Below are 25,753 nucleotides of genomic sequence, written 5' to 3'. Positions count from 1 at the left end.
AATTAAAATGTCACTATAAATTGTCACATTATTTTCTTCACTTTTCTGTAATCTTTTTGTAAAAAAAAATTTAAAAATTACTAAAATATATTATTTCCAAACGAAATCTAAAATAAATAAATAAATAAAAATCCACCCATGTCTCAAACAAAGCCTAAAATAAAATATGGTCACATAGTAAAAAGAATAATGCTAGAGATTCCAAATATTCTACTAAAAATTTTATCAAATGGGTAAGACTTACACAATGTGAATCTTATGTGAGTCCACACCCATACGAGACATTTGATAAAATTTTTAATAAAATATTTGGAACGTCTGAGCATTTTTGTAATAAAAAGTTGAGGCGCCCGTATCAATACCCAGCTGGCGAACGATGCACACAGAAATCACAAAAAAAGACGACCTTTTTCTTGCCCCTTCCAATTCCCACTCTCTCTCTCTCTCTCTCTCTCCGATTTCGAATCTTTGAGGCTTGCAATCTGAGACTCGAATCCATAACACGTACCTCTGTAAGTTCTCTCTCTTTCTTTTCTCTACCTAATATTTACAATCTCTGTTTCTCTTCATGATCCAACCTAAGATTTTCGTTTTTTGTCTTCTTTTTTTTTTTTTTTAAAAAAAAATTGTGGGGTTTAATTATCATTTCATGGTTTTCCTTTCGAACTTTCAATTTTCCGTCAAACTTCAGTTTTTTCGACAATCGGAATTCGATTTTGTCTGTGATTCGCACGCCTTGTAACGATCAGATCATAGAGAATCGGAATTTCATTGAATTACCTCAGATTCCCCGATTTGAAGTGATGGAATTTTTATTAGGCTCCGTTTGTTTCCATGGGAAATAGTTCTAAACTGAACTTTCTGAGAAATTTTATATTCCTGTGTATGTATTCTTTATCACCGTGAGCTTCAAATTTTTTATTTATTTATTTATTTTTCATTTTTTGTGGAAACAGAACGGCCTTAAGATCCAAGTAGTGTCTTTTATTTCTCGGAATTTAATTTCTTACAAGATTATTTATATATTTGATATTTATATTTTTCGGTTGATGTTAGTTTTTTTGTTTCAGTGTGTTGGAGTTTTGATGAACTAGAAGGTTCTTTGTAAGGGCTGTAATTGAAGGAATTGTAGAGAATGGCGTGCATGGCTTGCAGGGGTTGTTGGGAATGCTTATTGAAGATTTTGAACTTCTTGATGACTCTTACGGGTCTGGCTATTGTGGCTTATGGGGTCTACTTGTTTGTGATGTTTGAAAAGTCATCTTCTAGTGATATCGCTCCCACCAGTGCAGATATGGTACAGCTTGGTCGGCCGATGCTCATGGCTGTTTCTCTGTCAAGCAGCTTTTGGGATAGCCTCCCGAAAGCTTGGTATGGCCCCCCACTTTGCTAATTGTTTTTGTGTGTTGAGAAGACTTGTTTTATATCTCATTGTCTGAATTTGATTTCAGTTGAACTTAATTTTTCCCATTGGTAATGATACCTTTATAGTTGCATTGAGCTCTTTATGCTACATCTGGTCTCTAGAAAAGGTGGTGAAATAAAATATAAAAAAAAATTGGATAGTAAATTAATTATGTTTTCAGGGTAGTGACCTCTACCCACATGATCTTGATAGAAACATTTGATTTCGTTGGTATCAGTTTTGGCTTTTTCAAAAATCAATTAAGAAATGAAACACGAGATTTAAAAGTTGTTTAGTATGTGTTATGTTGAGAAATGGCATATAATATTTTTGATATTTACCCTGGTTGTACCCGGGACTATAGGAGAACCACTATCACTACTGAATGTGTTGCATCCCTTTTTTTTTTGGTTTGTTTTCTCTACTTGAATTCATAGTGCTCGTATTTTTTCTATCCTGCTATGTTGTTGTCCTTTCACTAGTTCTAAGAAGTGTAGTGTAGTTCATAGTTGTCAACAGCAAGCTAAGGTGGTATGGCATATGTTGGATAGATTTCTTAGAGCATTTAAATAAATCAAATAGCAACGCAAGTTTGCCATCAAGGGATGGATACAATCACAAGTTTGCAATAGAGGAACAAAAAGTAAAGCACAAGCTGCAATTTGTATAGAACGCGCATACCAAACCAAACCAAACCTTAAGTCCCATCAAATGGGGGTCAACTACATGAATCCTGTTTCTCTACTTGACTCTTATCAACGGCCATTTGGTTAGTCAAATTAAGAAAATTCATATCTCTATTTGCAACGCTCGTTCACGTCAATCTTGGTCTGCCCCTTTCCCTAACACTTTCATCTACCGTCACTGTATCACATCTCTTTTACTATGGCTTTTGTTGGCCTCCCGTTGAATATGACACTCATCCAACTTAAAAAAGGAAAGAATGAAGGAAAAAAAATTAACGCTGGCTTGCTGCGAAACCCTAGAAATGGGGAAGGATTTAACCTAAAGAAGAAAGCAAATTGCTGAAAATTACTAGAAACCCAGTTAACCAAAAAAAGCAACTACAGAGGGAAATCCAGCCAGCAAAATGTTGAACACCAAATTGCAAAAAATTTATGTCTGATTGAATTGAAGAAAATAAGTCAATGTGTGATAAAAATGAGAGAGAGAGAGAGAGACTATGTTTTGGTTTAAAAGGGGCAAAAGAAGGCGGGGGGGGGGGGGGGGGGTGAGTTTTGGACAAAGAGAGCTTTGATATAGCAGACATTTAAGAAGCAAAAGGAAAAGTATAAGAAGAAGGCGAATTCAGTGCTTTCATTAGAAAAAAGAAACAAGACAGCAAGTCTCAACCATGATAGAGGTGAATTAGTTGAGTGCTTTCATTGGGTAGTTGTTTCCTTGGCTTGCTATGGCTGCTCATTTCTTTTTCTTTTTCTTTTGAACAGAGCAGTATAGATTGCAGAATGATACTCTTGTCTTTTTTAGTTTTTTCAACCATGGCTGTGATAAAGTGCCTCATGGTTGACTCAAAATTAAACCAAATTTCGGGTTGCTAAGCAGACTTGATCGTGTGAGTAATCTGATATAACATCTACCAATGACGAAAGCAGCCAGCTGAGCTGAAAAAAGGGAAAGCAGCACACGTGAGGCAAGATGAAGAGAGCATTGCTTGGGGACGGTACAAAGTCTATCTTTGTACCAAACAAAAAGAGAGAGAAAAAAAAATGGTTAGCTTTTGGTACGGAATAATTGTTGCAAACTACACTTTTTTTGGTGCTTGTGATGTGGACCAACATGTGGGCAAATTCTTCCGTCTACTTTTTTTTTTTTTTTTTTTTTTTCGCGGGGGGGGGGGGGGGGGGCTCGAACCTCGTATAACCTCGAAGAAAAATAAAAGAAAAATGAAAAGGTGGATTGATTTAATGTATCCTTCTTTGGTTCAGACAAATGAAAATTTTGGAACCTTTGTGATGCAAAAATTTGATATTGATGAGGAATTTCAGGTTTTTAATTTAGTTTCTTTACCATCCTTATGTGATGCACACTTGTTGGTTATACATGAGGCTCTTATTATGCAGTAATTATTTAAGGAATTTTGAATTATTTTTGTGAATTTTGTATGGCCAGAATCATGATATAAACTAGTTAAGGAATTGAGTAACCTTAATGATTTTTGTGGCTAGATTCATGATACACATTGTTTGAGGTTATGCTTGTGATATTTTTATATTCTTTTTTGGTCTATATGCACATACACATTGTACTCTCATCAATCTTTTATTTAACAGAAATTTGAAATGTGAACTAATTTCCAGTGTGGTCATGTTTTTGCAGGTTCATATATTTATTTATTGGTGTTGGCATGGTTCTCTTTGTAATATCTTGTTTCGGTTGTATTGGAGCAGCAACACGGAATGGATGCTGCCTGACTTGTGTATCCTAAATTTCTCATCACTTGTGCATTCCACATCTAGTAAATTACATATTTTCTATGTGATGGGGGACCTACACGGCTACACCACAGCCATTGATATGATGGTGATGATGTCATGTTAATATCTGGCAAGATGACTGCCCCGTCATCATACAACTCAGTAGCTGACAGCGTGCTTGTTATTTTCATTTTAGCTGTTACCGTGATGCTATTGTCCTGAACATAAAATCAGTTTTATACATTTCATGTTTGTCAAGCATACCTAGGAACCTTTTAAGATTGACAAATTTTGTGTTGTGGGTGAATTGGTGCATGCCTATCCATTTTCCTTTTCTTTTTTCTTTATTTATTGTTTTTTATGACGACAATGATGCAATAGTAAATTAGTAATACTTAATATTCATTAAGCATGCCTATGTTAAATTACTCTAGTAATGAAATTTGGGATCCTGCTAGATTGTTGAATTTTAGGTGCTGTGGGTTAACATGCATGCATATTGTTCTCTTTGTGGATGATGGTGAATGGATTCCTTAAGTCAAGACAGTATGCGGTATTAATGATCTTGCTGATTTTGGTAGAACTGGCATGTGCAGCTTTTATCTTCTTTGACAAAAGCTGGGAAGACGTGAGTGTTATTCTAACTGACCTTTTGAGTTTCAAGATGGTACTTGGGTATGATTAGTTGTGTATTATTTGTTTCAGGACATTCCAACTGATAAAACTGGGGACTTTGATATGATATATGAGTTTCTGGACGACAATTGGGAACTTTTCAGATGGGTTGCTCTTGGGATTGTTATTTTCCAGGTAAACATGGGAAGATGTCTTTTGCTTTTGAAACCTGACATTAATTTGTTTTTTTCTTGTGTCCGAGTGGCAGATGCATTCATTTTTTTTTGCAAGTATTCCACTTTTCTCATCTCTGATTGCTTGAAATATGACAAATCATATTTATGGAGAATTTGTTGGAATTTCCTGCCAATACAATGGATAGATAAATGACTGAAAACAAACAACCATACCTGAGCAATCTGTTTACTGTGTTGAATTTGCCTTTTTCACTCTCAACAAGTTGCTGCAATTGGATAGTGTAGAATATGATTTTTCTTGCTCTATGTGACATATAGACATTGGACAAAACACAATACAGGCACACTCACAGGCAAATCCTGAAAAAGTAATAGAGATATGGTAAGGTATCAATATATTTAGGTACTGTTATGCATATGCTATATGAAAAGTATGTAATTTAATTATTATCCAAATATTTCTACTTCAATTTGCATAATTTGGAAACCGAAGCATATTCAATTTGCCTTCTTCACTCTCACTTGCTTTTTTACCTTATTTTCTTTTAGTTACCATGTTATTTTTTTGATGGATTACTCCCTATGTCCAATTTCATTTGTCTTGTTTTCCTTTTTTGGAAGTCCTATTTTATGTATCTTTAGTTTGAAAAAGTTAAAAAAATTAATGATCCCTTTCCCATATTTCCCTTCTTTACATTTATGTTCAAATGCAATTGCAATTGACAAAAATATATTCAAACAAGACAAAGAACATTATTGTAAATTTTTCATTGAAAGGTGCCTTTTTAAAACTTTGTGCATAGTCAACTAAGATACATAAAACGGGACAGTGTATATTTTATGTAGATCATGCGTGTGCTGTGTATTGTTTAAAAGTATTTCAAGACACATTTGGGTTGTCAAGTTGGATTCCCTAAAATGCTAACATTGTTCCTATTAAGAGATTCACCACACAGATCATGTTGGGAGTGTCTTCAAAGTGTTCGAAATTATGAAATCTCTCTCTCTCTCTCTCCAAATCGAGACACAACATTCAAGGAGTATTGTACATATTTTGAGGCATGTTTGAGAAGTGGGTTGTGACATGTCTAACATGGATATCGCTCCCCCGTAGAAGTGTTGTTCTACTTGGGTCTTGCATTAACTTTACTTAATAGAGGGTTACTATTTGATAACACCGAGTGCCAAATTGTGAAATTTATATTAGGGTCATTTACCAAAACGAAAAAAGAAAAAATAACTTAAATAGAACTTTACTTATTAAAAAAGGCCATTCATGCTCATTGGTTAGACGGTTATTTGTGTTGGATTTGACTGCAGTGGAAATCATATTGTGAAATTTAAATGGCTGTTTTTTCTTTATGGACTCATATTATTATCCAACAGTCTGTGATATGCTTTGTAGCATTAACCAAAAAGTGTTAGTGTCTATGAGACATTGAAAATATCAATTTGTTAGACATGCCAACCTCAGAAGAGAGTAAAAAATGTAGCACCAATTTTGGGGTTTTCCAAGGCACGTAAACGTAAACATGTAGCCACGTATGGAAAAAATTGCAATGATGCAGAGTCCTTTTCATGTTGCTCCGGATTCTCTCATTAATGGATTTGCATATAAGCTTCATTTGCTGAAATCCTAGTTTGGTATGGCAAAAAATGCAATGATGCATGCTTGTCATGTTGCTCCACATTATTTCATTAATGGATTTGCATGCGAGTTTCAGTTGCTGAAATCCTAGAATGACCTTAATTTATTAGCAAGTTCTAAAATTTATAAGATTGGACATGCTTTTTCTTAAAATTTTACTTATCTGACTGTATTGAAGAATAATAGTAAGTATGCTCATTTTGAGTTGTTTATGTTTGTTGGTCTGCTAATTCCTCTAGTTCTACTGGCTACCCATGTAATTGCAGGCTCTTCTATTCTTGTTAGCTCTTATTGTGAGGGCTGCTAACCGACCAGTAGAATATGACAGCGATGATGAGTATATTGGTGTCCCCAGACAACAAATCCGACAACCATTGATGAACAGGCCACCAGTTCCAACTACGGGTGTCCCGGTTGCTGGTTCCCTTGATCAGCGCCCAGGCAGAAACGATGCTTGGAGTGCACGTATGAGAGAAAAGGTGCAATCTGTTTTGGTATACTATTAAGTTAAAAAAAATATTTGGGGTGCTTCATGTGGTAGTCTTTTGTAAGACATTTTTCAACAGCATGAGCTTTGTGGTATGTCAGGCAAAGGCCTACAAATTTTATTCATTGACCATCTTTGAGGATTAGAAAAAATACTATTAGTCCCACAAGTTTAGTGTAATTACACCGATCTCTCTTTTAATAAGCCTAAAGTGACTGGAACTAATGCAAGTGTTGTGTAGACAAAAGGATAAATAAGGGTAAATATACATTTTAGTGTAAAAGAGCCGACATTATTTTTTCATCCACATGACTAATGGACTACTAATGAAGAGGGAGATAAATGTTATGTGAATTTAAATTTTAGGGAAGTCTATGTAATTATGCCAAATTTGTGGGGCTTTTCCAACTCTTAGAGCGGTTTATGTAATTTACCCAATTTATTAAGTGTTCTAGATAGACAGAACTTTTTGGATATCAATACCTGATTATGTCATGACTGCGCAGTTATGGTCTTTCCATGAATTCCATAATTGCTATATTAGTTGTAAGTTTGATAATTAATTCGCAATCGTTTGGGTAGGGATTCTTTTTCCCTCACTTTTTCTTTTTCCTCCACAAATCTGTACCGAAATCCTAGATCCAAGCACGGCCCTAATGAACACCCCTGATGTATTATACCAGTTACCATCCGAAGTGTGTTCTGTTTGTTTTACTGACACATGGATTATTCTTCTTTTTTTTTTTGCATGTGAAAATCAGTATGGGCTTGATACTGCAGAGTTTACATACAATCCATCCGAGTCAAACAGGTACCCGCAAGCAGCAGCACAACCAGCAGAGGAGCGGCGTCGTTGTATTATCTTGTAATTGCCATCATGGTTTTGCACAAATTTGAAATTGGGTCGGTGTCTGGAAACTGATTTTCATTGACTGGTATGTGAACTTTGTATCTTAAGAAGACAAATCTCTTTCCCTTTTGTTGAGTTTGTGTACAAAACACAATTCTCATGAGCTTTACTCATTGCTTCCCCACTCAGTTTGTTTCTTCTCAAAATGACATCTTCCCTTTGAAATGCATTGTCATTTGGTTTGTACAATTAAATGCTAGATTCAGATTTGTTAATCAATTGAAGACGATTTTGGAATATGTACCGGGGAATTCAAGACTTGTGTAAAATGGTGCCTATATTTTTCAGATTGCCACCAAGGAGTCTTGTAACACCTCTTGGTATGTCAAATATTTAAAATTTAATAATTTCTTTCTGTTAGTTTATTATGTTAGTCATTGCCTGTTTGAATCGTTTTCGTAATTTGTTTAGCATACTATATTTGAAAAATCGTTTTTGGAATTTTATTAGAAGAACCCACATTTAATTGCTTTTGATTTTTTTTTTTTCTTCACAAAAATAGAAGTGATGGGTGTTTAGAACTTTCATTGTTTTTGTTTTTCATAACACAAATAAACGAAAACGAAAAGGATGTTAAACATGGCTTGAAAACTTGTTGGGAAAAAAAATTAGATAAATGTTTAACCACATTACGGTGAATTTTGAGTTTATTCTAATTATTATCCTATGATAATCTCTTGGCGTGGGGACCTCAAGTATTAATTATCTCTTTCATTCCTTAATTCTATCCTATGAAATAAAGGTGATTTATTTTAACATATCTTACCGAAAAGCTATCATATTTTAAACCAAAATTCTAATCCATAGTTGGAAGTTATTATTATTACTACTACTACATAATATTAAGAATCGTCCATAAACTATGAAAAATTCTTGAACAAGAAATTGGTCCTCCAAAAAAAGAAATTTGAAGGCTCTGTTTGATTAGAAAGAAAATAAAAGTAAAAGAAAATGAAGTGAAAGAAAAGAAATAAAAAAGAAAATATATTTTCTTTCAAGCATTTGATTAAGATAAAAATTTTGTAAGAAAAAAAAAATTAAAAGTTTAGTTATGGATAACTCACACAATCAATTTTTCTTGTGTTTTTTTGTATTTTTTTGCAAGAAATAAAAAATTAGTTACAATGCTAATATGAGTTGTATAAAAAAATTAATTTTCTTATACTTTCCACTACTCTCAAGCTAAACAAACTCATAGAAGTTAATTTTTTTTCTTTTTATTTTCTACCTATTTCATTATAAACAAACTGAGCCTAAATGAAAAAATAAGAGGATGAAAGTAATTCTCACAACAACCTTAAATCAACTTGCATTGAAGATCTTTTTCTTGAGAAAAAAAAAAAAAGAAACCAAAAAAGTTGCATTGCAACACACCAACTGAAAAGGATAATCACATAATACTAATAAGTTGGTTCCCCAAAAAAAAAGTTAAAGAAAAAAAATGAGAAGAAGAGTGATTTCACAATAGACTTGAATCAACTTGCATTGTGACACACCCAAACTAAAAGGGAGCATAATCGAAAAGTAAATTGGTCCCCAAAAAAAGGTGCAATTTCACTTACAAAAGGAAACACAAATTTGAAAAATTAAAGAGTTTAATTAAATAAAAGGTAAATTACACAAATCTCTCTTGACTTTTTGAGAAAAACATAATAAGATTTATAATTTTGATAAAATTACACTAATCTCCTTTCAATGAGGCTAAAAGAATTTGAAATAACACAGATAATTGTGAAATATAAAGTCAAATATAGTAAAATATACATTTAAGTGTAAAATATATAACTAATGAATTATAGATGAAAAATAAATTATGTATTATGTGAATTAAAACACTAAGAGAGTCAAATCTTAGGGAAGGTTAGTGTGATTTACCTATTTATTTTTAAAAAAAATTTGGAGGGATAATTACGTTGACCTCCCTGAGGTATAAAGAAAATAGGAAAATTTATCTATAAATCCCATATGAGGAAATGTTGAACCATTTAATTCTAAAACCCCGTTTGTTTTGGGTTATAGGGAGGGGATTGGGATTCATAGTGAGGTGGGAGCCACTAATATTATATTTATTTTGAGAGATGGAGAGGGGATTTGTAATCCTCTCTGAACTACGAATCCCCTTAAGGAGGGGATTAGGATAGGCATATGGAACTTGGTATTAGAAATTAGTCTGTCGGGCTTTTTTTTTTTTTTTTTTTTTTTACACGTTGGGCATTTTTTTTTTTTTTTTTGTGGAACATTAATGTTTAATTTTTTTGTATTTTTTGTTAAGTAAAAATCATTGTTTTATTTGTTTTATTTTATTTTTTTGGAAATTTTTTATTTTTTAAATTCTTTTTTTATTTTTTTATTTTTACATGTTGGGCATTTTTTTAAAAACATTAATGTTTAATGTTTAACGTTTAATGTTTTTGTATTTTTTTTATTTGTTTTATTATTTTATATTTATTTCATATAAAAATAATTTAACAATCCTTAGACCAACAATTATCATCAAAATAAACACAATATTACTTAATCCCCTCACTAACAATCCCCTCACTATTAATCTCTTCCATTCTACCTCTGAAAGCAAACGGGGCCTAAGAGTTTTCTTATGAACCAATTAATCTCTTTATTTTGAAAAGTTATATTTATTTGATTTGATATCATTTGAGTTTAAGTGAATGCCCTTTTGTAATTCATTTTTTCAATTTTCTAATTTGTTTTTGGGATGGGAATGGAAATGTGAGGAGTAGAAAATTCTTTTTAGGGGGATTGGTGGCTAAAGTGTTAGTTGTTAAGCCTGGAAATCTATATTTCTATTAATGTGATTTTCTGGTGTTACATTGAATTGTTACATTAGAGTGCTACACTTAGAAAAAGTACACTAACAAGTGTTTGTGTGTTATATTGATTGGAATGTTACATTTGAGAAAAATGTTATGTTGTTACATTTAAGAAAAGTATACTAAAGAGTTATTTAATGTGTTATATTGGAGTGTTATGTTTGGAAAAAGTGCAGTAAAGAGTTTTTGTGTGTTATATTGATTGGAGTGCTACGTTTGTAAAAAGTCTATTAAGGAATTTTTTTGAAATGTTACATTATTATGTTTGAGAAAAATGCACTAAGAAATTTTTTAATGTGTTACATTAGAGTGTTATGTTTGGAAAAAGTACACTAAGGAGATTTTGTGAAATATTACATTGTTACATTTGAGAAAAGTACACTAAGGATAGAGGTGTAAAATTGGTCCGTGTGCTGCCCGAAACCCATTTACGACCCGAGTGAGCCTGGTCCAATTAGGCCTGGGCTTAAGCCCAGCCCGAGACCCTAGGCCTAGGCTTGGGCCGCGTGTTCTAAAGCCTTTCTCAGCCTGGCCCATCGGTCCACTCAAGGCCCGATTAGAGGCCCAGGCCCCTCGAGACCTGGTGTCATTTTTGTTGAAAAATATTAAAAAAATGGTTAGGCTCGGCTCAGACCCATTCCAAGCTCGAGTCTAGGCCTAGACCTACCTGAGATCCGAATACCCCTAGGTCTAGGCCTATGCATAGTTCTTTTGCCCATGGGCCAACCAACACGAATTCTGGCGGCGCAGCCTGACATGGGCCAGCACCGGGCCTATGCTCGGGCCAAATTTACACTCCAAACTACGTTTGAGAAAAGTATACTAAAGAAGTTTTAGTGTGTTACATTGAAGTGTTATATTTTCGGAGTATTACATTAGAGTGTTAAGTTTGAAAAAAAGTACACTAAATAGTTTTTTTTAAGGGCAAATTACAATAACAATCCCTATAGTTTGAAACTTGTGTCACTTTAGTTACTAATTTTTCAATTGTAATACATTTAATCCTAAATTTTGAATCTTATTCAAAATAAAGACAATCAAAGATTTTTTTTTTTATGAATGGTCTATTTTAAGGGTAAAGTTGTCATGCAATTTATTTTGTATTGATTAACTTATATGTTATTTAAAATGTAATGGTCTTTTTTTTAATGAATAATACTGGCACTTTCTTGGTTATAAAGTTATGTTATGTTTTGTTTGGTTTGGTTTGGTTTGGTTTTCATAATCTTTTTTCAGAAAATTTTTCTAAGAAATTAAAAATTAAATTGGTAAAAAAATAAGTTTAAAAACACATTATTTTTATATAATTTTATCTTTTGGGAAGGTAGAAATAATTTTGTAAAATAATTTTTTTTATATTTATTTTCTTTAAATTAGTTTCTATTTTTTCAAAAGCCAAACATGATAACAACTTTGATACCATTATTAAATCAATCCATTAAATTAAAAAATTCAAAACTAAAAATATTTAATATGTTAAACATCAATTACACATTAAAAGCTTAATAACCATTCATTACATGATAATTATTTAAAAATATCTGTTAACAAAAAAAATAACCATCTATTACATAATAACCATCCAAAAATATCAACAAAAACAACCACTCATTACATAATTATTATCCAAACACATAATAAAAATTAATTTGATAAAATAAAAAAAATATAAAAATGTAAAAAAATTATCATTTTTATATAATTTTATTTTTAGTGGATAGAAATAATTTTTAAAATTTCAAAAAAAATTTGACATTTATTTTTGTCAAACTAGTTTATATTTTATCCAATTGACAATTTTGCTCTTGAAATGGAGCATTTTTCATTTGCAAAGTAAATGATGTCTTCAATTATTCTTATTTGGAACAAAATTCAAAATTCATAGTCAAATGTATCACAATTGAAAAATCAGGAACTAAAGTGACACAAGTTCCAAAATTCAGGAACTGTTAGTATAATTCGCCCTTTTTTTAAAGTGTTATGTTTAGTAATTTCAATATTATGAGAAAATTCATATTTATCCCTTAACACTTAACACACGAGCGCTTATATTTAGCCCTTTATGTAGGAGTAATGTTAGAGACCTCAAATATTCTATCAAAAGTTTTACCAAATGTCTCACATGGGTGTGGGACCCACACACCCATGTGAGACATTTGGTAAAACTTTTGGTAGAATTTTTGGGGGTTCTAGCATTTTTGTTATGTAGTTCATACTAAAATGAGGCCTTTGGATCCATAAGAAAAAATGAAGAATTAAACAGTTCATAAGGCCATTATTTGAAATTTATTGGTGCCTCACCCAATAAAATATTAGTCTTATAATTTTAAAATAATTACACTGATCTCCCGTCTAATAAAATTAAAGTGATCGAAATTAATATAGATAATGTTAAATCACAATGATAAATAAGAAAAAAAATATGACATTATCATTTTTCTATTCTTGTAACTAATGAATTATTGATAAAAATGAAACTAAATTCATGTGAATTAAATATTAAAGAAGTCTAATATAATTATTAAAAAAATTTCTGTTTGGTTTGGAATTTTCAAAAATAATTTTTAAGTTTTCAATTCATATTTTTATAATTTTTAGTGATTTTTAAAAATATATTAATTATTATTTTATTTTTTACTTTTCAGATTGACATATACTTTGAAAGTATAAATTTTTTACAAAAATCTTTAAAAAGTTCATTGAATACAATAAAATACGAAAATGTACTAAATTTTTATATTTTTTATTTGGTAAATTTTTTAATTTCTTTTTCACAAATATTATACTTTTTAAGTATATCTAAAACATAAATTTTTAAAAAAAATTAAAAAAATTCACTATAAAAAACGAAAAATAAAAAAATTTGCATTGCTTGTTTCCACTTTTCAAAAAACACTTTTCAGAAAATTTTACTTTCTTATTTTCCGTGTTTTTTTTGTTTTTACTGAATTTTTTTAATATTTTAAGTAATTTTTTTACTTTTTAGACACGCCTAACATAAATATACCTAAAAAGTAAAAAAAATCTTTTAAAAATTCACTAAATATCAAAAATACAAAAAAATACAAGAATTCAGTACATTTTTTATATTTTTATGTATTTATTAATTTTTTAAAATATTTTTTCACAATTTTTTTACTTTTTAGATACATCTAAGTAAGGTGCATCTAAAAAAGTAAAAAAAATGTTTAAAATTTAAAAATATTCACTAAAAATAAAAAAACACGAAAACCAAAAAAGTCAGTTTTCAAAAAACTTAATTCAGAAAACTCAAACCAAACACACTGATTATTTTTGAAAAAAAAAGATGGAAATTTAACCAAAACTCCTCTATTGGACTTTTGTTTAGTGAAAATGACAATTCAATTTATTCTGCTTCATGAACTCCCCAAGGAAGAGACGCATAATTGAGTAAGGATAGAGTAAATTTTTTTTTTCTTGGACAACATCGCTGATACATATATATATATATATATAACAAAACTCTTTTGACGAGGAGCACTTTATTTTATTTTATTTTATATAAATTTAAAAATATTATGTATGTGTATTTTTTGTTAGTTCATCTAGTATGTACTCTATTTTTTGTACCAGTAAAATGTTACTGTAAACCAGAGTAACATATTACTGTAAGACAGAATAATATGTTACTGTTTACGTAAATTTTGAGAGTATGTTTTTATTTTTTATTTTTTAAAAATTTCATAGTTAATATGAATTTTGTTTTTGAGAGTATGTTTTTATCTTTTTTATTTTTTAAGAATTTCATAGTTAATATGAATTTTGTTTGATAGATATTGATGATATGATTCTAAAAATACTAATTTTATTAAAGACCAAAATCTAGATCAAAAGTTATATTATTTTAAAAATTAAAATATTAAATTAGTCAGTAAATATATTTTGATAATAGTAATATGTGTTGGAATTTCAAGCAAAAAAAATTTGTACTTATCATTAATATATTAAAATTTTATTACGAAGGACTTTGACCAAATCCCTGTAAAAATAACCATACAAGATTTTCTCAAAATTTCAATAGAAAGAGGTCAATCTAATCAAACGAGGAGGTCTTTTTTTTTTTTTTTAATATATATATATATATATATATCTTTAAATATTATAAAAATATAATGTGAAACATGAGAGACCTTCAAACTCTTAATACTAAACTCTCACGCACTTTTTTTTTTTACATGGCATTCTCTAGAATCTCCTTTACTCATTTTTCTCATTTCTATTTTTTTAAAATAAACATAATAAACAAATTTAAAAACCAAATATACAAACAAATAAAATTAACAAATTTGATCTCTATTGCTTTAGTTAAAATATTTATTTTTCCTCTCAATGTCTAATTTTAAAATTTAAAAATATTTGAAGTCTATCTAAACAAATCTATTTTAAAAATATCTCCTACCATCATAATTTAAATCAATAAAACCCATATGTTTATCACGTCTCTAACTCACATAAGAATTTAGACATGGATCTCAAAAAAATATTACAACATCTAAATTTGAATTATGATTTATTAATATAGCTATCTATTTTTTATGTATATCCATATAAATCTTAAATAAATCACTTAATGTGACAAATTAATCCATTTTGAAATCTGATTTAAAGAATAATTTGATTAGTTATCCTAACTCCTAAACTTCCTAGGCAGTGACAGAGGAGTTGATGGCTTGGACTGAGTGAGGTCTAAGTTATTGAAGGTAACATCAAACATCCTATCACTCTATAAATTTATTTATTTTATTTTTCTTGTGTGGTTCTCTTTCTCTACTGTTGGTTTTGGTTTTAGTGAGATTTATATATTTGTTTATCAATTTACATGGTGGAGAAGAATTAATGATGATGATGATTGGAGTGGAAATATCTATGCCCGTTCTATGATAATAATTTTGATCGGATTTTGTTTTCTTCAATGAAGATTACAAAATTGAAGTAAAAGAATTGGGCACCAATTTTTATTTATTTATTTTTTAATTTTTTTTTATTGTCTTTATTTTTTTATAAAAAATGTGAAAAATTATTGAGAATTCAAGCTTTTTACTATAATATTAGATTTTTATAAATCTAGGTAAATTAAAATTTTTAAATATTATTGTATTTTTTATTTTTATTTTCTTTTTTATTTTTATTATTTATTAATTATAACGGCTGTGATTGAGGCCTCGAAAATGAGGCTCGAAATTGCCTCGAATGCAATTTTTTTTTTTTTCCTGGGCTAATACATTGCAAAAAAATAAATAAAAATAATAATAATAATAACAAGCAAAGCATCAACCTAGCCAAAAAAAAAAAAAAAAAAATCAAATTTGAGCCAAAAAATTTGAGGCCTCAATCATTAATCTAATTCTAATTCCATTGTTTGAAAATTTATTTGCGAGAACTAAAAGTTTGATCTAAACATTGATGGAGAGAGTATATTGGAACATAATCTTCTATAATGTCATGATTATTGTGTTTTTTTATGAATAATTTATTACTTTATTTTGTACGGGTCAAACACTATATGCATCAGATAGGATCCTCTCCTTGATTTTTTTTTATTTGATTCCTTACTTGATGGACTATTGAATTTATTTTTGGGCCTAATTTGGATGATTCAAACTGTTTATATTTTAAATTTTGTCATGTACATACTTATAAAAAAAAAATAAAATTAATCAAATATCGGAAGAACTAAAAATCATTTATTAAAAAAATTTAATAAACAGTTTTATTATTTAATAAAATTTTTAATTCACCTGTTTTTTTGATATCCGATTAACTTAATTTTTTTACAAGTATAATATATAGAATAAATTTTAAAATATGAACGGTTCAAGTTATTAAAATTCGATCTAAAAATTGGCCCAATAACAGTAAAAAATTAAGTAAAAGAATCAAGGGGATCGTTGCTCAGAGATACGTCCTCAATTTCGTCCTCTTGGGAAAGGTCTGTGTGTGAGTGGACGTCACTCACTCTCTCTCTCTCTCTCCTTGTATGTGTATTTATATATAAGTGGTCCAAACAAGGTACTATTGGTGTAATTCGCCCTCCTAAAAAACAAACCAAATGGCAAATTCGTATTTTATAGTGTATATTCAATTCTCAAATTTTGATAATGACCGTTCATTTTGGAATTCGCAGTAGGTATATATATATATATATCTTTGTGCCTGTTTTTCAAGCTTTTTTTTATTTTATTTTTATGATGGATGATGATGATGATGATGATTGTGACAGCAAAACACTGTATTGTTGATGATGATGATGATAATTAAACTTTTTAAAGTGTTTGATAGATCAACTCCGTAAAGAACGCGTATAACCAAGTTTTTTTTGGGTTAATTACAGTTAGTATCAGTTCAATTTCATCAAAATTTTAAATCTAATTATGCTCATTCAACTTTTACTCTTTAATTCAAGTTGCAATGTCATATTTTCATTCATGTATGGCGTTAATGAAGCAAATTGTATACAGAAATTTTAGTAATTTGACATTTTCGTTATCAAATGTACATTTGTGTTGTTTGTGTTTGGTTGAGAGATTTGAAAAGGGAAAGGGAAAGGGAAAGGGGAAGGGGAAGGGAAAAGGAAAAGATAGGTAAAATGTGAATAAAATATACTCATATTTGGTTGAGAGATTTAGAAAAAGAAGGAAAAAAAATAGGTGAAATATGAATAAAATATACTTATATTTTACTTAGTTTTACAAATCTTTTTTCTTTTCGTTTTTAAATTTTCCAACCAAACACAATGTTACGCATCATATAGGAGCACAAACGCATGGCGGTAAGTTAATTTGAAATCAACACAGGCTATAGCTCAAGTGTCATAGAGAGGGCACTTAAGTGCCAGGTGCCTGCATTGTTTGTTATCTAACTACCTACACACTAACACTATATCAAAAAAAAAAAAAAATGTGTATTTGAATTCAACAGTGGTCAAGTTTTAAACTCTCCCAAAACTTGGCAAAATTATTTTAGGTAGTTTTTTCAACCCAAATTCCAATGGGTTCAAGAATCTGCTCAAGCATATATAGCTCCAATCTTTTATATAGTTGTAGCTTATCATTACACAAGTATACCCTATATATATATATATATATGTGCATATATGCATGTATATACCGTCCTGCCAATAACTCCACAGCTGTTCCATATTGTAATCTAGATGAACTAAGTTTAAATATTATAGTGTCATATTGGTTATTTGTGTCGAGCGACTCATGCTAGATTTGAAGATGTTTTTATGGTGTGGGGTCTTTGCAAATCTTGTTTGTGATGAAACAAACAATTATAATTAATTGTATTACTTTATACTTGCTGGTCTTAATCAAACTCTTGGTGTGTCTTATTTATTATTGTGGCCTAAGTTTCCAAATTCATGTATTGATTTGTTGGGGACATACATGCCTAACTATAATTGGTGGATGGTGTTGATCTGGAGTTTTGGTGCAATGAGGAGCCAAAGATTAGCTCATTCAACAGTGATTTTGATCTGTCCCATAAACAGCTGTAAGTACTCAATTGGTGTTTTTGAATCTTTTTGAATAATTTACTTTTGGTTGGATGTAATCTTTGGTTTTTATAGTAGTTTTATTCATGCAATTTGCAGTTGAATTGCATGGGTTTTTCTTTTTCTTTTTAAATATTATTTTATTGACTGTTGGTGTCAATCACTTATCTTACCCACTACCTTGTTGAAAGTTGTGTGTAGTGTACCATCAATTGATTTAGTGCTATATATTTGTCATAACTGAAAGGGACATTTTAATTTTATAGAATTTTTGTTGAGTTTATTTGAATTTTCTATAATATTATGCCTTGGTGTTTCAATGAGAATAGGCCAACGTGGAAGGACCACCGAGTATTTTGTTTTGCAAGTTGAGGTTGTGGATGTCGGTTAAGCCTGACAATTACTTTATGTCTCCTTTCTGTTTGGTCCTAGTACAGATCTTCTTTGTATTTGGCCCCAAACGAGCCTATGTGTAGACTAGCTTGCTTTGCAATGCATATCTTATTGAGTATATTAAACTCCAAGAACACCAGCATTTATATTCCTGTGCTTCCAAAATAAGGACAAGCTCTCCATTTTCTGATATTGTGTTTCTGATCTTCCATCACGCATTTTTTATTGCGAGAAAATGAAAACTAGGAGAGGAAAGCGCTCTGAGGTATGCTTGGATGTCTGTTTGATGTGTGTGTGTGTTTTGTGAGTCCAAATCCACTACGAGGTTGTTGATAAATGTTTTTTGGATTTCCATTATTGTGCAGCAATTTTGGCCTTCCATTGTGATGAAGAAATGGCTAAATGTCAAACCCAAGCTGAATGATTTTAGTGACGATGAAGTTGACACTGAAACTGAGAGTGAGGATGATGGTATGGATTTCACAAACTAACCATGGCGATTCATTTCTTGCACTTCATGTGCTTGATCAATTTCTCTTCTGCAATTTGCATGCAGCTTGCTCTATTAAAGAGGCCAGAGTGCATGCGGTTGAGGATCATACCCACAGAATACAAGGGAACCAATCTGCATGCGTAACTCAAACGTCAGGCAATACATAATTCCCATTTCGAATGATTTCATTGCAACATGATACCCACTCCATTTATTTCTATTCAAGCTTGAAATTACGTACATCTAATGCTGTTTTTGCTATTGCTTGAGTCTTGTGCTTTAGCATTTTATGACCATATACTATCACTAAGAACATTTGGTGGTCTGGTGCCATTTAGTTTAAATGAACTAAAGTTTCCGAAATGTTTCATTTTTTTTTTTTTTTTGTCGTCAGATTTGCTCAATTGTTTGATCTTTGTGATTGCTTTTCTGTAATTGATTATGAAAATTGTGTTTTCACATAGAGTTGATGAACTTCGTTGTTTCACTCACAGAGAAAGCAGCTTCAAATATTCATATTTTAATTTTCACTGATGAACTCAATGAAGTGAAAGATGACCATATGACAATAGGAGTCTCAAATTTTAAATCTTTTTGTCCAGGAGCACCTTCAAAGGGCTATACCTCACGACACAGGAGAGGAAAATCAGAAACTTTGCGTCTTCAGTATATTAATACAAAGGATGTGAGGTTCGGTTCTAAAAGAATACCGTCTGGTTTCTATTTTTTGGTAAAGAAAGCTCAAATGCTTTGCGTTTATCTCACTACATATTGTGGCATGTGTCTTTGTATAGGGTGACAATAGGCACTTGGAATGTTGCTGGAAGACTTCCATATGACGATCTTGAGATTGATGATTGGCTTTTTATGAAAAAACCAGCAGATATTTACATTCTTGGGTGAGTACTTATATTGAAACATCTGTTCAAGTTAATGAGATCCTTACCAATTTGTTCATCACGAGTAGTGGAAGAAAAAATAAAAGAAAAGGAAGTTGAATATTTATAACAACATTATAAAAGAAAAGGCAGTTGAATATTTATAACAACATTATATACTAGTGGATTTTATGGATGCATAAGGAATATTGAACAATTCTTCCAAACTGAGAAACCATTTCAGAAATCTACTTACAATCCCTTTAACTAGCTTAATACACAATAACTACTTTGTGGTAAAGACTGTTAGGATTAGTAAAGGTGGGTCCTATACAATTAATAGGTTTGTTTATATATGTATTTAGGTTAAGATAGTAGAGTCCGGAATCTATTAGGAAACCTAATAGGTATAAGATTTGGTTAATTAATTGTATGAAATTAGGAATCTCATAGATAGACTATTATAAATAGTCATGTGTACTATAGGGTTGCGCTGAGAGAATAGAGATGTAAGGGGTGAGAGAAAAAATACCATGGGCACCGGGGCGGGCAAGGGCTCAAATACCCTTGAGCATGGGATTTGGGTAGTGATATGGGTTTTGAGTATTTTGGTCACATGTATTCTTTATTTTATTCATATAGTGGAAACTCTCTCCCTTGTGAATGTTGGCAATTTGGGTCGAACCACGTAAATCTGTATATGATTGCTTTTCTCTTTGGTGTGTTCACGAGTGTGCTTCCATTTGCGTTGGTGGGATATGCTATAAATCCCAACAAAGGGTTTAGTAGATACAACTTATATACAGTTAATTTTTTGCGTTAGTGTGTATGGACATCAGGTGGAAATTCATCAAGTCTACGGTTCTCTATGGAAACTGATTTTTGGGTTAGAACTAAAATTCAAATTCTGTTTCATTCCCCGTGTATTTAATGTGAACTCAACATTTATGTAATGGTTTGCCTTCATGTCCCTTTAAAATTAACAAGTTCATTTAGGGGTTTAATGTGTAAGTCACCAATGTATTTTTTTTTTTAATATTATTCAAAATGATTTATGTCTATTGTTTGTTATATTCTTCAAATAAAGGCAATTCAGGATTTACTGAACAACTCTATGCGTTGTTAGAACTGTATATGCGCTGGAACACACTTGATGTAGTTTGCAGTAGAATCTTGAGGGTGTCATAGGGTGAACCTATTAAGTCATCAATTGTCCCAACAGCTTAAACTGTTAGGAATTGAGCCCAACTACAAACATCCATACATATATATAGAGAAGAAAGAATGTCAACCAGAGATTGAATGCAAATAGGGACCAAACGCAAACTAAGAGACTTGAATCCAAGATTTTTCCCAAACTGAGCTCTGATACCATATTAAGTCACCAATGTTCCCAAAATCTTAAAGCTGTTAGGAAATAGGTTCAACAATGTATATCAAGCTATCGAACATAACTGAGATATGACCATATCAATCTAGCATCAGATCCAGTTATGAGAAATATCTCTGATCTAAAATTTCAGTACATATTCTCAAAATTTAAACAGCCACGGAGAAAAACTTATTTGGTTCTTGTTTTCTCGGTGTCATATGTTATTTTCCTGTGTGGTAGTTGAAATATGTGAGGGTTCTTTTAGACATTGAGATCATTCCATTTTGTTTTCACACATGTTTTAGGGTCAAGTGCATCATATTGATAAAATTTTAAGCTCAAAAAAGAGACCCATCAAGGAAGTAAAAATACATAAACATTATTGACCAATAATACATGTCATTTCTTGGAATACCGAGAATGATCCTACTTCATCTTCTACAATGATGATTTGCAATGGTCTGGACACAATTAAAGCATAGCAACGGTCCCTATACATAGCCACATTATATGAAGAAACATGACTTGTGATCAAAAGTTAATAGTTGCTTAAACTTTCAAAAGACGTTTAGTCTTTATACATAGGATCATGTAACTAATATTCAGGGTTTCTGTGGCTTTTGCATTTCAGAGATAATGATCCTCCAATCTTCTTGGTTTATACTTTTTCGTTTTGAAAAACTGCTCATCTACTAGTATTAAAATGTACTACATACTGGTGTATTCGTTGTTTCCTGTGTTTCACACATCTCATCTGGATAGATTTGCTCTGACACCTGGATTAACTCCTTTTTGCTTTAAAGAACTGGTCATCTAATTTCATTAGTGTACTGGTGTTCAACCGAGGTTGTGGTATTAGTTATACGAATCTTTTCCTGTTTTCTAATGCCGGTCTATCAGATGTTAGTTTCAGAATAAATATCATTCTGTCATTCACAATGAAATATTTGGTTGCTGAGAACATTAATCTTTAAGATGTTTTTAATTTACATTAGATTTATATCAACCTTTTATAGTTTCCAGGAGGTAGTCCCTTTAAATGCTGGGAATGTACTTGGAGCAGAGACTAGAATGCCAATTCCAAAATGGGAAGCAATTATCCGTAGAACATTGAACGGATCTCTGGAACCCAAAACCGAACACAAAAGTTATACTGCCCCACCTTCTCCCGTATTAAGGACTTGTTCTTCTGCTGATATACTTGTAGATGAGATTGACGATACAGCATTCGCGATATTGGGTGAAGGGACTATAGGCACCACTAATGCTAGTTACTCTGACACATGTAAACTGAATGGAATCGTTGGTATGGGGAATAAACTCCAGTTGAAGAGAATATATGGCATTGATATTGACAGTAGTTTGGACTGGCCTGAGCAATCCTTGGATACAACACCTCAAGTTCTCTCTTCTGGTTTAAAATTACGGAGAGTATTGAGCAGTTCTGCAAGAGTTGGCTCTGATTGGATGGAGAATCCTCTTATTTTCAGTCCTCGAAATATTGCATGCAATGGTGTTGAATTGAAAAGATCGTATCGTAGCTCTGGAAACCTTGGATTGCTTTGGATGAATCAAGAAGAGAGACCTACAACTCTTGATTCTCTCACTGATGTCTCTGACCAACTTTCTGAAGAGGAAAAGGATTCTTTTCTAGAAATATCTGATGTGCAACATGAAAATGAACTTTGGAAAGATGAAGTGAAGTCATGTCGTAAGTATGTCCGAATCGTCAGCAAGCAGATGGTAGGGATATATGTGTCAGTTTGGGTGCGCAAAAGTTTGAGGAGTCATGTAAATAATTTGAAAGTCTCTCCTGTTGGAGTTGGGCTTATGGGCTACATGGGTAACAAGGTATGGCTTTATATTCAGGCTAAAACTGCTCCAAACAACTATTTGCCAAGCACACTGGCATGGCTACTTTGTGTTTTGAAACACATCCTACATAATTATGACTGTTTTCTTACTCAATATGGGTTACATGGGCGAAAATTAAGGCCTCCTTTGATACTAGCTTATAAGCCAGCGTATTTGGGTTTTTTAAGTCCGATAAAGCCAAAAATCCGTTTGTCATTTGCCACACACTAAAAACCTAAAAAGCCAATGTATTTATTAAAATTAGTAAAAAAACAAAAAGCTAAAAAGTTGGTTTACTTCACCCAAAAAGCAAAAAAATTCAAACTTTCATTACTAATATGGTGAATGATTTTGCGCAGTTTGATGTGTTGCAGTTAGATTGGCTACTGGAAGCTGATTGCATTGTAGATGCGCCAAACTTTCATTGCTAATATGCACTTAATATAAACATATTTGCATTAACATTTAATGGGTATCAAACTGAGAAATATTTACTGATACAGGGCTCTATTTCTGTTAGCATGTCTCTTTTTCAAACACGGCTTTGCTTTGTCTGTTCTCATTTGACCTCTGGTCAAAAGGATGGGGATGAACAGAGGCGTAACTCAGATGTGCACGAAATCTTAAAACGTACTCGTTTCTCACCTGTTCTGAATACTGATCAACCACAGACAATTCTATCTCACGAGTAAGCACGCTTTTACTTAAATAAGATGGCCTTTTCTTCTGCAGGCTTGGTTTTAACTATAATGGGATTGTTCTTGTTACCTTGCTTGAATTAAGAATATAAAAATTTTACGCGTTCAGATGCTATAGATTTTGTCATGTTAATAATTATCAAACAGATGGCTTTGAGCAGCCAACTAGGGATTTAATTTTTCGTTTTTTGTTGTTGTATTTTGACAATATATGTTGAACATGAATTTCTGATGGAGTGCTTCTTTAAACAGCCAGAAATTTTGGTTTGGGGATTTGAATTATCGTCTCAATATGTTGGACGCAGAAGTAAGAAATCTTGTGGCCACGAAACAATGGGATGAACTTCTGAAAAGTGACCAGGTGAGAATCGTACCCCACTAAATTTTTTATTTGTCCTGATTTTTGTGAAAAGTCTTCTGCTTTTGATCAAACCACGGACGAATTAAGATGTGGATCTGCTACTAATCAGACATTTTTAATCCTCGCTTTAATGTATACATATTAATCTTATAATTGAGATAGTGACAAATGGAAACATGATGGATGTGGCAGCTGAGCAAAGAACTTTGCAACGGGCATGTGTTCGATGGATGGAAGGAGGGGGCAATAACCTTCCCACCCACTTACAAATATGAAATCAACTCAGATAGATTTGTTGGTGAAAACCCGAAAGAAGGGGAGAAGAAGAGATCCCCTGCATGGTAAGTTTGACTTAAGTTTGACTTTCTTGGAATCAACAAGATTAGAAACCCTAGAATTAAGGAAAAGAGATTAGCAGGGGTTTCCCTTGCATTTTTTATTTGTGTTATAGCATAAACTCAATTTTAGAGTTTTCGCAACTATTAGGGGTGAGGCAACAAGTTAATACATATATTTGGGGTATTATGCAGGTGTGATCGTATACTATGGCTTGGGAAAGGCATAAAACAGCTTTCTTACAGCCGAGCAGATATAAGGCTCTCAGATCATCGACCTGTTAATTCAAATTTCTTGGTTGAAGTTGAAGTTTTTAGCCACCGAAAGCTGCAAAGGGCTCTCAATTTCACTACTGCAGCAATCCATCCCAAGATTTTCCTTGATGAAGATGAAGATGAAGATGACCTTTAGCAGATGGCAGGTATCTAGCAAGCATAACACATGGAGAGAGTTGTCATTCTTGGTTTCAATGCTTGGAAAATCCAACATAACTGTACGAAAAAATACATGTAATTGATCTTCATTTTGTTTTTATAACCTGAATGCATTGTTGTCTAAGGTGGCATAATATATGAATAAGAAATCATCTGAGCAGGGATACTAACACATGATTATAGACGCTCACATAAATGTGGACCCCACACTCTTTAGGCCACACAATAACATAAATATATGTGATCCATTTTGTGTTTGGTTCCTATGTCCCTAGCATTTTTGCATTGCCTAATGTTACCATAATGTCAATTCAGAGATTGCAAACACAAAACACACACTACCCCAAAAAAGAATGCTGTGGATTGAATGTCTCTATCAGATTTGTCATTGTTCATCAACTTAGATACATCTCTCTCTCTCTCTCTCTCTCTCTCTCTTGATCGATGATCCTATCTTCTTATCACTTAATGCCTCTCTTACTTTGGTTAAATTGTTTATAGGGGGGAGATTTTAGCTTATGGAGCAAGTGGATTTCATTTTCATCCTGGATTTCAGCCCTCAAAAACAGACTTGCAAATGAGTATACAAGTTCACACATTTTCAAGAATCAACCGGGAAAACACATATATCAGAGACAGAGCAATTACCAGAACACATGATTTCTGAAAAGTTCTCAAGTTCAAATGGAATTTATTATGTCCATGGTTTCAATGGTGAGTGATTGAACTAAACTTGGGTCTGTACACAATGGAATTCATTTATCTTTTTCTTTGTTTCTTTCTTTCATCCTTCTATTTTGATGGGGGGTTTCTTGTAACTGACTAACTCTGACGACACTTTTGTTTTGTATTTCTTCCCATTTCATCAGTAATAAGTTGGTTGGTTATCAATA

The 25,753-nt window shown here is 31.7% G+C and overlaps 2 protein-coding genes across 7 annotated transcripts; both read left to right on the top strand.

Annotated features, from left to right (window-relative positions):
• The first annotated feature begins 334 nt into the window (after positions 1-334).
• LOC114308502 (tobamovirus multiplication protein 2A) lies at positions 335-7,936 on the top strand. 3 transcript variants are annotated; one of them, XM_028254105.2, is made up of 7 exons: positions 335-512; positions 1,071-1,371; positions 3,743-3,842; positions 4,388-4,468; positions 4,546-4,650; positions 6,567-6,779; positions 7,549-7,936. In XM_028254105.2, the coding sequence occupies exons 2-7, from the start codon at positions 1,136-1,138 to the stop codon at positions 7,654-7,656; spliced, it is 843 nt and encodes a 280-aa protein (XP_028109906.2). In that variant the 5' UTR covers positions 335-512; positions 1,071-1,135; the 3' UTR covers positions 7,657-7,936. The 3 variants fall into 3 exon arrangements, with proteins under 3 accessions (XP_028109906.2, XP_028109907.2, XP_082752054.1); XM_028254106.2 differs by having other exon boundaries at positions 338-512; positions 1,057-1,371; XM_082895928.1 differs by having other exon boundaries at positions 500-883.
• Positions 7,937-18,368: 10,432 nt separating this feature from the next.
• On the top strand, positions 18,369-25,753 carry LOC114308503 (type I inositol polyphosphate 5-phosphatase 2). 4 transcript variants are annotated; one of them, XM_028254107.2, is made up of 11 exons: positions 18,369-18,699; positions 18,800-18,905; positions 18,991-19,083; positions 19,530-19,617; positions 19,722-19,826; positions 22,194-23,028; positions 23,535-23,719; positions 23,982-24,090; positions 24,283-24,431; positions 24,621-24,847; positions 25,362-25,753. In XM_028254107.2, the coding sequence occupies exons 1-10, from the start codon at positions 18,670-18,672 to the stop codon at positions 24,835-24,837; spliced, it is 1,917 nt and encodes a 638-aa protein (XP_028109908.2). In that variant the 5' UTR covers positions 18,369-18,669; the 3' UTR covers positions 24,838-24,847; positions 25,362-25,753. The 4 variants fall into 4 exon arrangements, 2 of the variants coding, with proteins under 2 accessions (XP_028109908.2, XP_028109909.2); XR_003645500.2 differs by having other exon boundaries at positions 18,475-18,699; positions 24,621-24,919; XR_003645498.2 differs by having other exon boundaries at positions 18,475-18,699; positions 24,621-24,935.

The sequence above is a fragment of the Camellia sinensis genome, chromosome 11 (assembly GCF_055761805.1).
Source record: "Camellia sinensis isolate YWXY chromosome 11, ASM5576180v1, whole genome shotgun sequence".
Taxonomy (NCBI): Eukaryota; Viridiplantae; Streptophyta; class Magnoliopsida; order Ericales; family Theaceae; genus Camellia; species Camellia sinensis.
Note: the sequence above shows the minus strand (reverse complement) of the source record. Positions and strands in the feature narration are given on the sequence as shown.

Coding starts and splice junctions, on each gene's coding strand:
- LOC114308502 (XM_028254105.2), top strand. CDS start 1,136: ATGGCGTGCATGGCTTGCAGGGGTTGTTGGGAATGCTTATTGAAGATT. Junction 4,469..4,545: donor TTGACAAAAGCTGGGAAGAC/GTGAGTGTTATT, acceptor TATTTGTTTCAG/GACATTCCAACTGATAAAAC. Junction 4,651..6,566: donor TTGGGATTGTTATTTTCCAG/GTAAACATGGGA, acceptor ATGTAATTGCAG/GCTCTTCTATTCTTGTTAGC.
- LOC114308503 (XM_028254107.2), top strand. CDS start 18,670: ATGAAAACTAGGAGAGGAAAGCGCTCTGAG. Junction 18,906..18,990: donor AACTGAGAGTGAGGATGATG/GTATGGATTTCA, acceptor ATTTGCATGCAG/CTTGCTCTATTAAAGAGGCC. Junction 19,084..19,529: donor ATGCGTAACTCAAACGTCAG/GCAATACATAAT, acceptor CTTTTTGTCCAG/GAGCACCTTCAAAGGGCTAT.